The 12,260-nt window shown below is 37.3% G+C and overlaps 1 protein-coding gene across 1 annotated transcript in view; it reads left to right on the forward strand.

Moving 5' to 3' along the window:
* LOC129783009 (potassium/sodium hyperpolarization-activated cyclic nucleotide-gated channel 1-like) overlaps positions 1–12,260 on the forward strand; it is a 204,705-nt gene that overhangs the window by 29,895 nt on the left and 162,550 nt on the right. The window contains exon 2 of the mRNA XM_055792628.1: positions 5,947–6,370. Within this exon, the coding sequence (XP_055648603.1) occupies positions 5,947–6,370 (424 nt within the window). The remainder of the gene's footprint in view (positions 1–5,946; positions 6,371–12,260) is intronic.

The raw sequence follows: 12,260 nt of genomic DNA on the forward strand, positions 1-12,260 counted from the left end.
GTGGCCATGCTGAGCTAGGTTGTCTGTAACTGAGATGGCAGAGCACAGGTCCATTGATCAATCTCCTTCTCAGACTCAGATGCTCCTCAGTCTGTCCACCTCCTTCTGCAGTAAAGCCACAAGGCAGAACACTTCATCCACCTGGTTGCACCATCCGCAGGTTTATTTGCTGTCACTCTCCATCTCCACAAATATCCCTACACACATCCTACGGCCAGAAATCTAGATAGTTGCATGCTTTAACAGGAGTTCTAGCCTGCATTACAATGGTGGAAGCAATCACTGGATGGCTGGAAACATACCCTGTGCCCCATGCCACTGCCTAGAATACTATCCTGGGCCTCAAAAGACAGGTCACGTGGCGACATGGCACCCCAGAAAGAATTGAATCCAACAATGGAACTCATTTCCGAAACAATCTCATAGACACTTGGGCCAAAGAGCATGGCATTGAGTGGGTATATCATATTCTGTATCATGCACCAGCCTCTGGGAAAATTGAACGATGTAACGGACTGTTAAAGACTACGCTGAAAGCAATGGGTGGTGGAACTTTCAAACATTGGGATACACATTTAGCAAAGGCTACCTGGTTGGTTAATACCAGAGGATCTGCTACTCAAGCTGGCCCTGCCCAGTCAAAGCTTTTGCGTACTGTAGAGGGGGATCAAGTTCCTGTAGTACACCTTAAAAATACACTTGGGAAAACAGTCTGGGTCATTCCTGCCTCAGTCAAAGGCAAACCCATTCGTGGGATTGTTTTTGCTCAGGGGCCTGGGATCACTTGGTGGGTGATGTGGGAAGATGGGGAAGTTCGATGTGTGCCTCAAGGGGATTTGATTTTGGGTAAAAACAGCAAATAAATTGAGTGATGTTAATTGTTACATAACACTGTATATTGTCATTGGTGACAATGGTAGAATTTGAACCCATGGCCCTGGAGAGACTGGATATCTTGTGGCACCCATCTCTACCATTTTAGATTTGAAGATTTGAACCTTATTTCTTTTCAATTGCCACACCAACAAAAATTGATTTGTTTTCAACTCTAAGACACAAGCTCAGCAAAGAATGTAATCACTATTCTGTTTGTAAATGTAAGAATAATTTTCGTACTCTTAAGGGGATTGCTGACAAGTCTGAAAAGAAAAGATATCCTATTAAGTAGATATCTTTAATAAATTGTCATTAGTTATCTGATACAGTCATCTACATTTCAGCTTTTTTTTTGAGCATATTTATTTTGTAATTTATCCCAATTAATAAAGTAGGCAGCTATAGACTTGTAATGAAATTAGTCCTTTTTTTTTCTTGAGGGTAGCTTCTCCACACAATTCACATATTGGCAACTACTGGAGAGGCATAATATTTGGTGCAAGAAGTCTGAAAGAAATTGTCATTCACTTTAAGGAAAATTATTAAGAACATATGATTTCTTTGTCTTTCTTGGTAGTTAGTACTGTATGCATTTATGTATATTTTTTTTTGGCTGCTTTAATTGCGTATGGCTGAGAGTTACAGATTCTTCAAGAAGAAGGCACAGCACACTGTGTGCGACGCTGTCATTTCTATGCAAATGTGAATTATCACTGCAAATATGACCAATGTTTTAATGTCCAAAGGATGTATAAGGCAACATGTAGAAAGAATGTATTAAATTGGCAGGTCCCTTAGTATTTTTTCATGTTAACTATTTTCTTTAGTTTTTTCATATATAATTCCTTCAATGTTAAGCTTAATTGTAATTCTGTTTTTAATTTTACTGATACTTACATGTGTGGCTAAATTCTCCAGATATGTTGTCTAAAATCAAGCAGTCTATTCATGCTGTGGGTTTTCTTAAATCAAACAACCCCCTCCATTTTAAATACCTGGAAGCTGTGGTAGATATCTTTAAATGTGTTTGTTTATATGTGAATTAATTATAGATTTCTCTATAAAAATATAATCAAAATTAAAAGCAACATTTCCAGGACTTATATAATCATTACTGTGACAATCTCAAAGTTTTTGAACTAAAGTAGAGATAACTGCAAATACTGAACCTCACCACCTAAATTTTAGAGCTGTAATTATTATCATGATCTTTCCCTACTGTCAAAAAAGGGGGAGAAGAACAGAGGATCTCTCCTGTTTGTTTCTCTAAAACAGAAGTTGACAGACTCAGAACTGCTGTCTGATTAAAATCTTTTATGTGTCTGTACTTTCTGTGGCAAGAATAGTTTTTACTCATTTTCCTTTCCTTTTACATCATCTGCTCTCAGAAAAGTTATCTAGCATTTGTTGTCTATATCAGTATTACATTTCATAGGCTATCACAGAACTGTATTCTCTTATAGCTGTGATTTAATATGCAATCAGCTTTTTTCCCAGCATAAATATATTTTTCCTTCTTCGATGCAACAAACCATTCACTTACCATGAAACTGTGGGAGGACTAAGTGTTTGCATATAATGTGTCAAAAAAAGGAAAAGGAAAATAATACAATTGGAATCAGCTGTCTTGTTAAACAGGGAAAAAAATTAGCACTCATTTCCAGGACATTACATATGGTGAGAGAACCTAAAATTTTGTCATACATTCTGTCTTCTCATGATCTGTGGGATATAGGATGAAATACTCACTCTAGTCTAGCCTAAGTGTGTCCACCTTTTAAGGTGGTAGTATTCAAAGATCCAGTTCAAAGAGTAATACTCAAATACTCAGCTTTTCCCTCTAAAAATCCTCCTGGCTATGCAGAAAAGCTTTAATGTGCAAGTCAAGTATAATTCATTTATATAGCCTGGATACTTCACTTGGGAAAGGGTGAGCATAACGCTCCTCCACCTCCTCAGGCACCGGAATGGGACAGTCAGTGAGCACTAGATTTGTACTGCTCTGTGTCCCTTCAGCTTCCTTTATAAAAGACCTTTGTGTGTACACAGCTGCTCACACCTCTAAGTAGACAAAAATGAATAAATATGACAACACAGTGATGGGAACAACCAGCTTTCATAAATTTCTTTTTTTAGAGCAGAGTGTTCTTGCTGCTTCTGAGAATGGAGGGTGTGAAGAGGAGCTGTTCTTTTTTGGGACCTGCAGACCTTACACCCTCTGAGAACTTTAACAAATACCACATGGAAAATCGTAAGAGGTCTTCTGCCATAGTGTGTTTTAAATCCAGAGATATTTATTCAGCACTACTTTATCAAAGCTCTCTAGATTGTTGAAAACCAACAGAGTAACCACTACAGAATGATTTCACAGAAAACAGAGGTAGTGATACAGTAGATGATTACCTAGGATGTTATCTTGCAAGGTACTGACTGCAACCTGCAGGATGTTTGGCATTTCTGTCTTCCAAGCAGTGTCAAACAACTAGGTGAAACAACTCTTTCCAAATGTTTGATATTTTTGTTTGGTTGTTTTTTTGTTTTTTACATTGAGTCAGAGTATTGAACCCATCAGCATTGTCTGCAGCCAAGCTCAGCACAATATTTTTAATCACTTTTGAGTAGTTCAGTCATTTCTCATATAATCAGAATAGATAAGCTCATCAGACATTAAGGAAAAATCACATAGTACTTTCTACAAGGTCAGTGAAAGGACTTAGTAATGTCCCAAGAACATGCTAGTGCACTAATAGTGTCTGCCTCAATTTAAAATTGAAAGCTGATCTGGCAGAGATCCAGTTTCCAGAGCACTAACTTGTCTATAGAAGTAATTCTGACCCTGAATGTAAAAAACCACCTGCACATATTCAGGGAGAGACAGAAAGACCCTGTTATAGAAAGGTTTCTGAAAAAATAATGCTGATGTTGTTACATGGCCTCCTAGAACCTTTTTAATCTTATTAGTAATTTTTTCTCTCCTTGACATTTTGAAGGCTGAGAATGAAATAAAGAGATGTTTCATCATTATTTTAAGATTCCTTCTCTAGTTACTCTTGGAAATTGGGAAAAAAATTATGAAGAACACAGCAAAAAAATAATTAAGGACACCACTTACATTGAAATGCCCCGCTAATTACATCATGCCAACTGCAAATACATTTCCAGTTTGGGGTTCCTTTCAGCAGCAGTTTCTAGTGGGCTGAAAATAACATCTTGAATTATGTTTCAAGTTATGTTTTTCCACATTTAAAGCCACAAAGAGATCTTTAGGTATTTCTGTTGGTGCGGTGTTTGGGGGTTTTTTGCTTACTTGTTTGGTTGGGGTTTTGGTGGGGTTTTGGTGGAGTTTTTGTTTTGTGCTTTTGTTGTTTGTTGGTTTGTGTTTGGTTTTTTTTAAATACCTACAAAAATTTAATGTCATATTTCCAGATGTCAGAAAATCTGACACAAATTAGCAGCAAAATTATTCTGGTAAGTCCCACACAGTACTAGAATCTCAAAAAAAGCAGAGAACACCACTTTTTACTGCATGTGTCCCCTCTGGTAAATATATATATGCTCAGCAGTTTCAAGTAGCTGGGCTGATTGTTTTAGCCTCTTTAATTCACCTGTGCTGCTTGGTACAGGCTTTGCTCCTTGCTGGCTTGTTCAATTAGTGGGTCTGGGCTCAAGTTACTTGGGAAATGACCCTTGTTAAGCTGTAGTCTTTACTTAGTTTTGTGTATCCCTTGTGGGTTATTTGCTGTTTCTTCTCCTTCTCCTTAAACTGTTCTGGTGTCTCTGTTGTTTTTGCAGTATCTCTGTTAGTAAATAAGATGTTGGTGTCTTTAATGGGGTTGTTCCAGAAACAGGGGTACTGATGCCTTGCATGGAAAAGTTTTCAAGTCATAGAGTTGCATAATTTAGTTCAGGAGGAACCTGTGGAGGTCATCTAGTCCAACCACCCATACAATGTAGGACTACTGAGTTAGATCAGATCTCCAGCAGAACAAGAGTTTATGCTTTGGGTTTAGGCTTTCTTAGGTTCTGATTCAGTTTAAGTTCTTTTCTTGAACAAGAATAATTTCCTTAGGCAATTTACCCTTCAGGAGTTATATTTTTTTTCTTAATTGTTAGGTATCTATTACTATCCCCTGGAAATCCATCCATCAGGATGGATGGCTCTTCTATATAATAGGTGAGTTTATGTACTGTTTCTATAGTAGATACTAAAGTTATGAGTCTGGTGCTCTACCATCTGTTTCAAGCAGTTAAGTATTCAGAGGGGACCTTTAGATGCTTCTGGAATAAAATAGTGAAATTCAGTATCCATTTTGTACTATGGAAGTTGCAACTATTATTGTCTAGACTTCTTAACTAGCTCTGAAAGAAGATAAGCTATCAGGTGGTAAACTTTCAGTTTATAAAAGTAGGTAAAGGTTTTGATCTTACCTTTTTTCTGTTTCTGTCTTTTGCTTCAGTGTTGTTTTTTTTTCCCTCTTCCTATAATTTTATTCCAGCACTGTAATGGTATGAGTACATTTGCAAAGAGGTACTTACATGTAATATGTTATCTGTTAGGTGTTTGGGTTTCTATTTGGATAGAAGCCTTAAAAAAAACATTGCATTGCTAAAGTACTTGTGATTGGTACCAAAGATATTAGTGTGTTTATATAGCTAAAACTAGGTTTTGACAGGGGTCTGGAGAAGTCTGAGTGCCACACATGCACACCTTTCAGATATGCTATGGAATGATAAGCCATGGTGCTGTCTTTATCCTAGGTGTATATTCTTGAGAAGGAAAGCACAAAATGAAACATATTATTTACTTGTTCTTCTCTATTGACTGTGAATATATTGAATGAGTTTAAACATTTTGTTAATGCTAAGCAAACTCATTGTTTTAGCTTCCTCATATATGTTGTATCTCTGTATGAAAGCATAGTATAATTGCTAACTTCATTTGGAGAAAACTGACACAGAGTTTCATTATTGTAATTAATTTGTATAGAACCAAAAATGTACTTGATGTGAAGAAATGGCATGATAGAGACTATATTACAACAACCGTTCTGTTTATTCCTTTTTTTTTAGGTTTTACTGGGACTTAATCATGCTCATAATGATGGTTGGAAACCTTGTCATTATACCAGTTGGAATCACATTCTTCACAGAACAAACAACACCACCGTGGATTATTTTCAATGTGGCATCGGATACTGTTTTCCTATTGGACTTGATCATGAATTTTAGAACTGGGACTGTAAACGAAGACAGCTCTGAAATAATACTGGACCCTAAAATCATTAAGATGAATTACTTAAAAAGCTGGTTTGTGGTTGACTTTGTCTCGTCAATACCAGTAGATTATATCTTTCTCATTGTAGAAAAAGGAATGGATTCGGAGGTTTACAAGACAGCAAGAGCACTTCGTATTGTGAGATTTACAAAAATCCTCAGCCTGTTACGTTTATTACGCCTTTCAAGACTGATTAGATACATACACCAGTGGGAAGAGGTAAGATATTTATGGTTATAACATTTGCTAAGATCTTATTTCTACAAAAAACTGTTCGGGTCTCTCCAAAGATCTACACACAAACGAGAATGGAATAAAGAGTTTTTACTCCCCAGTTAGTGTTATTACATACAGGTGCTAGTAGAAAAGTCTTGTTGGAAAAAAGCATAAAGGAGTAACCATCTTCTGTCTGCTAACCACAGAGACCAAAAACGTGTTTGGGACCATCAGAACAATGAGCATAGATGGGCTCCTACTGAGAATATTAGAAATTTTAGCAACCACCTAAATCTGCATTTGAGTTTGGTGACTAGCATTTATGAAGTTAATACTCTTGTAATAACAAAGAACTTAAAATACATGTTCATATTTTTCTATTTCAGGAGAAATTTAAACCATTTATAATGGAGTAGATTTCCTAGAACTCCCATTATTTGAAGGCTATATGTAGGCTGAATAAATTGAATGCTGACCTTCATAAAAAATGGGTAGTTCAAATTTTGAGTAATTTCCTTCTAAACTGTCAACTTCACTATTTCCAGATGTGACCTTATGCTGCCTGCCAATTTGGCATGACATTTCCAGGAAATTATGGCATTCCCTAATTAGGCATGCTTATGGCTAGTAAGTGTTTAATGCTTTGGCAAATAGCAACGTGATTCAGCCATTTCATTTCTTGCCTGTCCTCATTTCTGTAGTTCTAAATATCATGTTTTAAAAGGAAGTGCTAAAACCAGGAAAAATAATGTCTGTTTTCTAAACCTTTCTTGCAGCAAGTGTAATGATAATTATTTTATAAAGTATTTTCACAGAAACTGTTAAAATAGATTTGCATAAACTTATTTACCTATTTCAATAAAGATTTATTTAATTAAATTAATATTTAAGGATTATTTGGTACAATTTCTGGTGCTTTTCCTGCTGGTTATCTCCCTTTTAAAGTATTATGTTCATTTTCCAGTTTAATAGAAACCTAAATGCAAAGCCATCTCACAAATAATGTCAGATTATATTTAAAAATTGCATGATTTTGGATGGTACTAAGTATCAAAGCCTAATAAATTTACAGTTGCTTTTCAGAACCCTCCTGAAATAGATAATGGTTTTTTATTAATGTATTTTGTAAATTCTACTTCTTTTTGCCTCTCTGTAATGCAGTATAACTATATTTTTGACATAGAAATAGAACACTGCAGTTTTGTACTCAGTTTAACTAAGGCAAATGATTAAGCATATCTTGCTGTTTTACCATAAAGATGTGCTTTTGTCTCTGCATTTTACAGAGATACAACCTTCTGAAATGTGTTCAGTGACATTATTTTCTGGCAGCTTGAGTTAATAGCTTGCCACTATACAGTCCTACTAAGTAGAGAAATTAATACTCTCTTTTTCCCTTCCCACCTGTTTTCAAAAATAAATCAGGTATTCTAAATCAAAAGTGGTTAAATAGAGCACTAAGTGGGACTAGAAGGGACCAGAAGATGTGGTCCAAACCAGCAATAACTGGTGTTTTAGCTCATGTAATCTATAGCTAATGGCTGCTGGTGTCTCCAGGCTGCTTTGATTGCAACTTCACATTTGATTCTACTGGTAAAACTTGCAAAATATTTTTTTGTGTGATATTTTATTTGGCAAGTATTGAAAACTAAATGGAGTCCATCTTTTTGTGTTTGATAATACTTTACAGAGTTCCCTGGATGTTCTTAGGAAGGTGAAAGAGGTTCAGAATTTTTTTTTAGTATTTGAGCCTGCAATAAAGCATCAAGAAGCTCATTGGCTGCTTTTAAAAAAGAGCTCTCGTGACTGTGAAAACATGTGGGACAAGTGATGAATATGTAGACTGAAGCAAATTTTGATAAATCCCAAAATTAAATGTGTGCAAAAGAAAATTTAACCTTTTCTTTAGCATCTTACAGAGGTCAGAAATGAAGGTGTTTATGGATTTTCATATTTACCTTTTGTTATCACAATAGTTGATTATTATTTTGAATGTAGAGTGTGAAACTGTTCTGCACTGTGATTCATTACCACTTTGGAGAAACTGTATGTTATAGCATTGTAATGTTTTAAAACAACAAAACTGGCTAGGGATTAACTTTGCTGAATTAGGAAACAATATTTGGATGATCTCATAGGGGTAGTCAGTGAGACCTTTGCTGCTGATATTAATCTTTCCTGTATTGTGCGTGTATGCACATGCACAACAGGGAGACTCTGTTAACTAATTTTTATGACACAGAACTACTGCCTATTTGTGCATGGTTAAAAGGATTTAATAGTTTTTGCATATAGGCTGATGTGTTGGTTTTAAATGTGGTGCAGATAGATCTGAAATACTATGTATTTGGATCCAGAATAATGAACATTATGTCAAAAATATTGAGAGGACAGTCAGTAAACTCATTATTCCACCAGGCAGCTTTACCAGCCGCTCTTCCCCAAGCCTGTAGCATTGCATGGCGTTGTTACAACCCAAGTGCAGGACCTGGCACCTGTTGACTTTCATACAATTGGCCTTGGCCCATCAGTCCAGCCTGTCCAGATCTCTCTGTAGAGCCTTTCTACCCTCAAGCAGATCAATACCCCTGCCCAACTTGGTGTCATCTGCAAACTTCCTGAGGGTACACTCGATCCCCCTCATCCAGATTTTTTGATAAAGATATTAAACAGAATTGGCTACCACTTGTGACCAGCCACCAACTGGTTTTAACTCCATTTACCATAGCTCTTTGGGCTCGGCCATCCAGCTAGTTTTTTTACCTTACGAGGAATATGCAAGTCCAAGCCATGAGCAGCCAGTTTCTCCAGGAGAATGCTGTGGGAAACAGTGTCAAAGGCTTTACTAAGGTCCAGGTAGACAACATCCACAGCCTTTCCCTCATCCACTAGATGGGTCACCTTGTCATAGAAGGAGATCAGGTTCGTCAAGCAGGACCTGCCTTTCATAAACCCATGCTGACTGGGCCTGATCACCTGGTTGTCCTGCACGTGCTATGTGATGGCGCTCAGGATGATCTGCTCCATAACCTTTCCCAGCACTGAGGTCAGGCTGACAGGCCTGTAGTTCCCTGGATCCTCCTCCTGGCCCTTCTTGTAGATGGGCATCACATTTGGTGATCTCCAGTCACAGAATCAGATTTTGGGATGGAAGGGACCTTTAAAGGTCATCTATTCCAAACCCTCCTGCAATGAGCAGGAACATTTTCAACTAGATAAGGTTGCTCAGAGCACCATCTAGCCTAACCATGAATGTTTCCAGGGACGTCCCTGGTTAGTCAGTACTGCTGATAAATGACTGCAAGGGTATTGGTGAGCACTTCTGCCAGCTCACCCAATACCCTTGGGTGGATCCTGTCTGGCCCCATAAACTTGTGTATGTCTAAGTGGTGTAGCAGGTCACCAACCATTTCCCCTTGGATTATAGGGCATCATTCTGCTCCCTGTTGCTGTCATCAAGCTCAGTGGGCTGGATACCCTGAGAACAATTGGTTTTACTGTTAAAGACTGAGGCAAAAAAAGCATTAAGTACCTCAGCATTTTTCTCATCCTTTGTCACTATGTTTCCCCCCGCATCTAAGAAAGATGGAGATTCTCCTTAGCCCTCCTTTTGCTGTTAATGTGTTTATAGAAACATTTTTATTGGGTTTTTTTTTTGCAGTAGCCAAATTAAATTCTAGTTGGGCTTTGGCCCTTCTAATTTTCTACCAGCATAACCTCATGACATCTTTGTAGTCCTCCTGAGTTGCCTGCCCCTTCTTCCAAAGGTCATAAACTTTTTTTTTTTTTCCTGAGTTCCAGCCAAAGCTTTTTTTTCATCCAGGCCAGTCTTCTTCCCCACTGGCTCATCTTTTGGCACATAGGTATGGCCTGCTACTGTGCCTTTAAGATTTCCTTACTGAAGACTGTCCAGCCTTCCTGGACTCCTTTGCCCTTCAGGACTGCCTCCCAAGGGACTTTGTCAACCTCCAGCTCTTTGGAACAGGCCAAAGTCTGCCCCCTAGATATCACACAGAAATGTCTTATTCTACTTTTTGCTATTTTCTTTCTAATAGTCATAGTAATATGGATCTAGAAAAGCTCATAAATACAAGCTTGCTTGAATGCTAAGTTTCAGTAATGTGCTTAAACATTAAGAACTGTGCCATTTCAGGTCCTGCATTAACAATTCCATCTTTTGCTTTCATGTTACCAACACTAATTATCACAGATCATCACTAGTTGTCCTCTTCTTGTTCTGCTTGTTGCCAGCAGTATAAAAATACATATGATGTGTATATGATGTTGAGTCATTATTGTTGCCTAAATAAAAATATTATAAAAGAACACCTGAGTTTTTTCAGACAATAGAAGACTACTTACTTAAGTAGCTTGCTGTTTCTGTGGTAGTAATGCAGATGACTTTTGTCCCGTATACAGAACCAAACTACTCTTTCTTTCCCTTATAGCCTGGTGAGAAGTCAATGTTTTGTGTCTCTCCTTTTGATTACTAACTGGGGAATTTTGTGGGGAGAGATTGAGTTAGGTGGTTACTTGGTAGTATTGGATAAAAACACATATTGTTATTGATTATTTATTTTAACAGGATTGTGTCTCTACAAGATGTTTTTTTTTCTGTCAATGATGGTGTTATACAGTTTTATTTTTTTATTTTTTTTAGTTAATGGTGCCATGGAAATTGGAGGTGACATAATTTTTTTTTCTTTCTTTTCATTCAGTTTTCATTCAGTCCTCCAAGAAGTTAGTTTAAAATATATTTTATAGGCCCTATAAATTTGTGTCAATTAGTGGAGTATTGCAAATAGATACACCAGTACAGGTTGAGTGCATTTTAAAAATAAATTAGCTTAAAGTATGATACACTTCTTTATTGTAGATGCATCAGTGAAATATGAGTTGTCTAGTTTGTGGGGAATGAGGGGAGGAAACCTGATTAAATATCTTTGGGGACAAGAATACTTAGGAGATCCCACCTTCTCTTACTGGCACAAAGTCTGTGAATTCTGCAACAAAGTCTGTATTGATAATTTCTGCCTTCCTACTGTTGAGAAGACTGAAGTAGGAGAAAATTCCAATTTTCTGCCAATTTCTACAGGAAGGAAACAAAATCAAGTTTTGTGTTTTTTGGAAAGTTGTGCTTGGAAATTGCCTCTTATGTATAAATTAATGAATTTGTGCCCTCCCACATAAAGTCTATGGTTTGGAGCAGGTTGTGTAGATCGATGAGGAATATCAAAACCCTGAGCTGTTTGGTGCTTTTTTTTTTTTTAACTCAAGAAGTGTTTCTTCACAGGATTAAGTAAATATGCAAACCATGGTGAGTTATTCATGTTGTTTAGTGTGCAGGTACTTGCTTGCATATGTATGTCTTACACAGTTGACTTCTGTTTCGTGCTGGGCTGTATCTCGGACACTTGTGAGGTTTGCTTGGGGCTTCCTCCTTGTTCTGCAGTCTTCCATACCAGATGAAGCTTTTGTCACATGTGCTTGACACATACTGACCAGCTCCACCTGTTGTGTAATCTAGAGGGGATCCCCCCCCCCCCCAACCCCCCTTATTTGCTTGCAATTTGAATTACAAAATCTAAGAGTACTCCTTGCTCCACATAGCTATGGTAGAAGATGAACTCTAGCTTCATCATAGCAGAAGTCTCATACCTATCACATGACTGCTGCTTTTATCCATTTGGGGTTACATGGTCTGATATAGAGGTCCCAAATTTTAAGACAACAGACATTTGAGAGGCTGCTTTTCAACCCAAGACTGTACTGTTCTGAAGTATGTTTGTACTTTTCCTATAATGTGACAGCAGCAAGTGTATTAACCTGTTTGGTTTTTTTTTTCCTTTCCAAGCCATGGGAATAATTTGTTGATATCTTACATCAGTACATT

This window comes from Falco peregrinus, chromosome W (assembly GCF_023634155.1).
Source record: "Falco peregrinus isolate bFalPer1 chromosome W, bFalPer1.pri, whole genome shotgun sequence".
NCBI classification, from domain to species: Eukaryota; Metazoa; Chordata; class Aves; order Falconiformes; family Falconidae; genus Falco; species Falco peregrinus.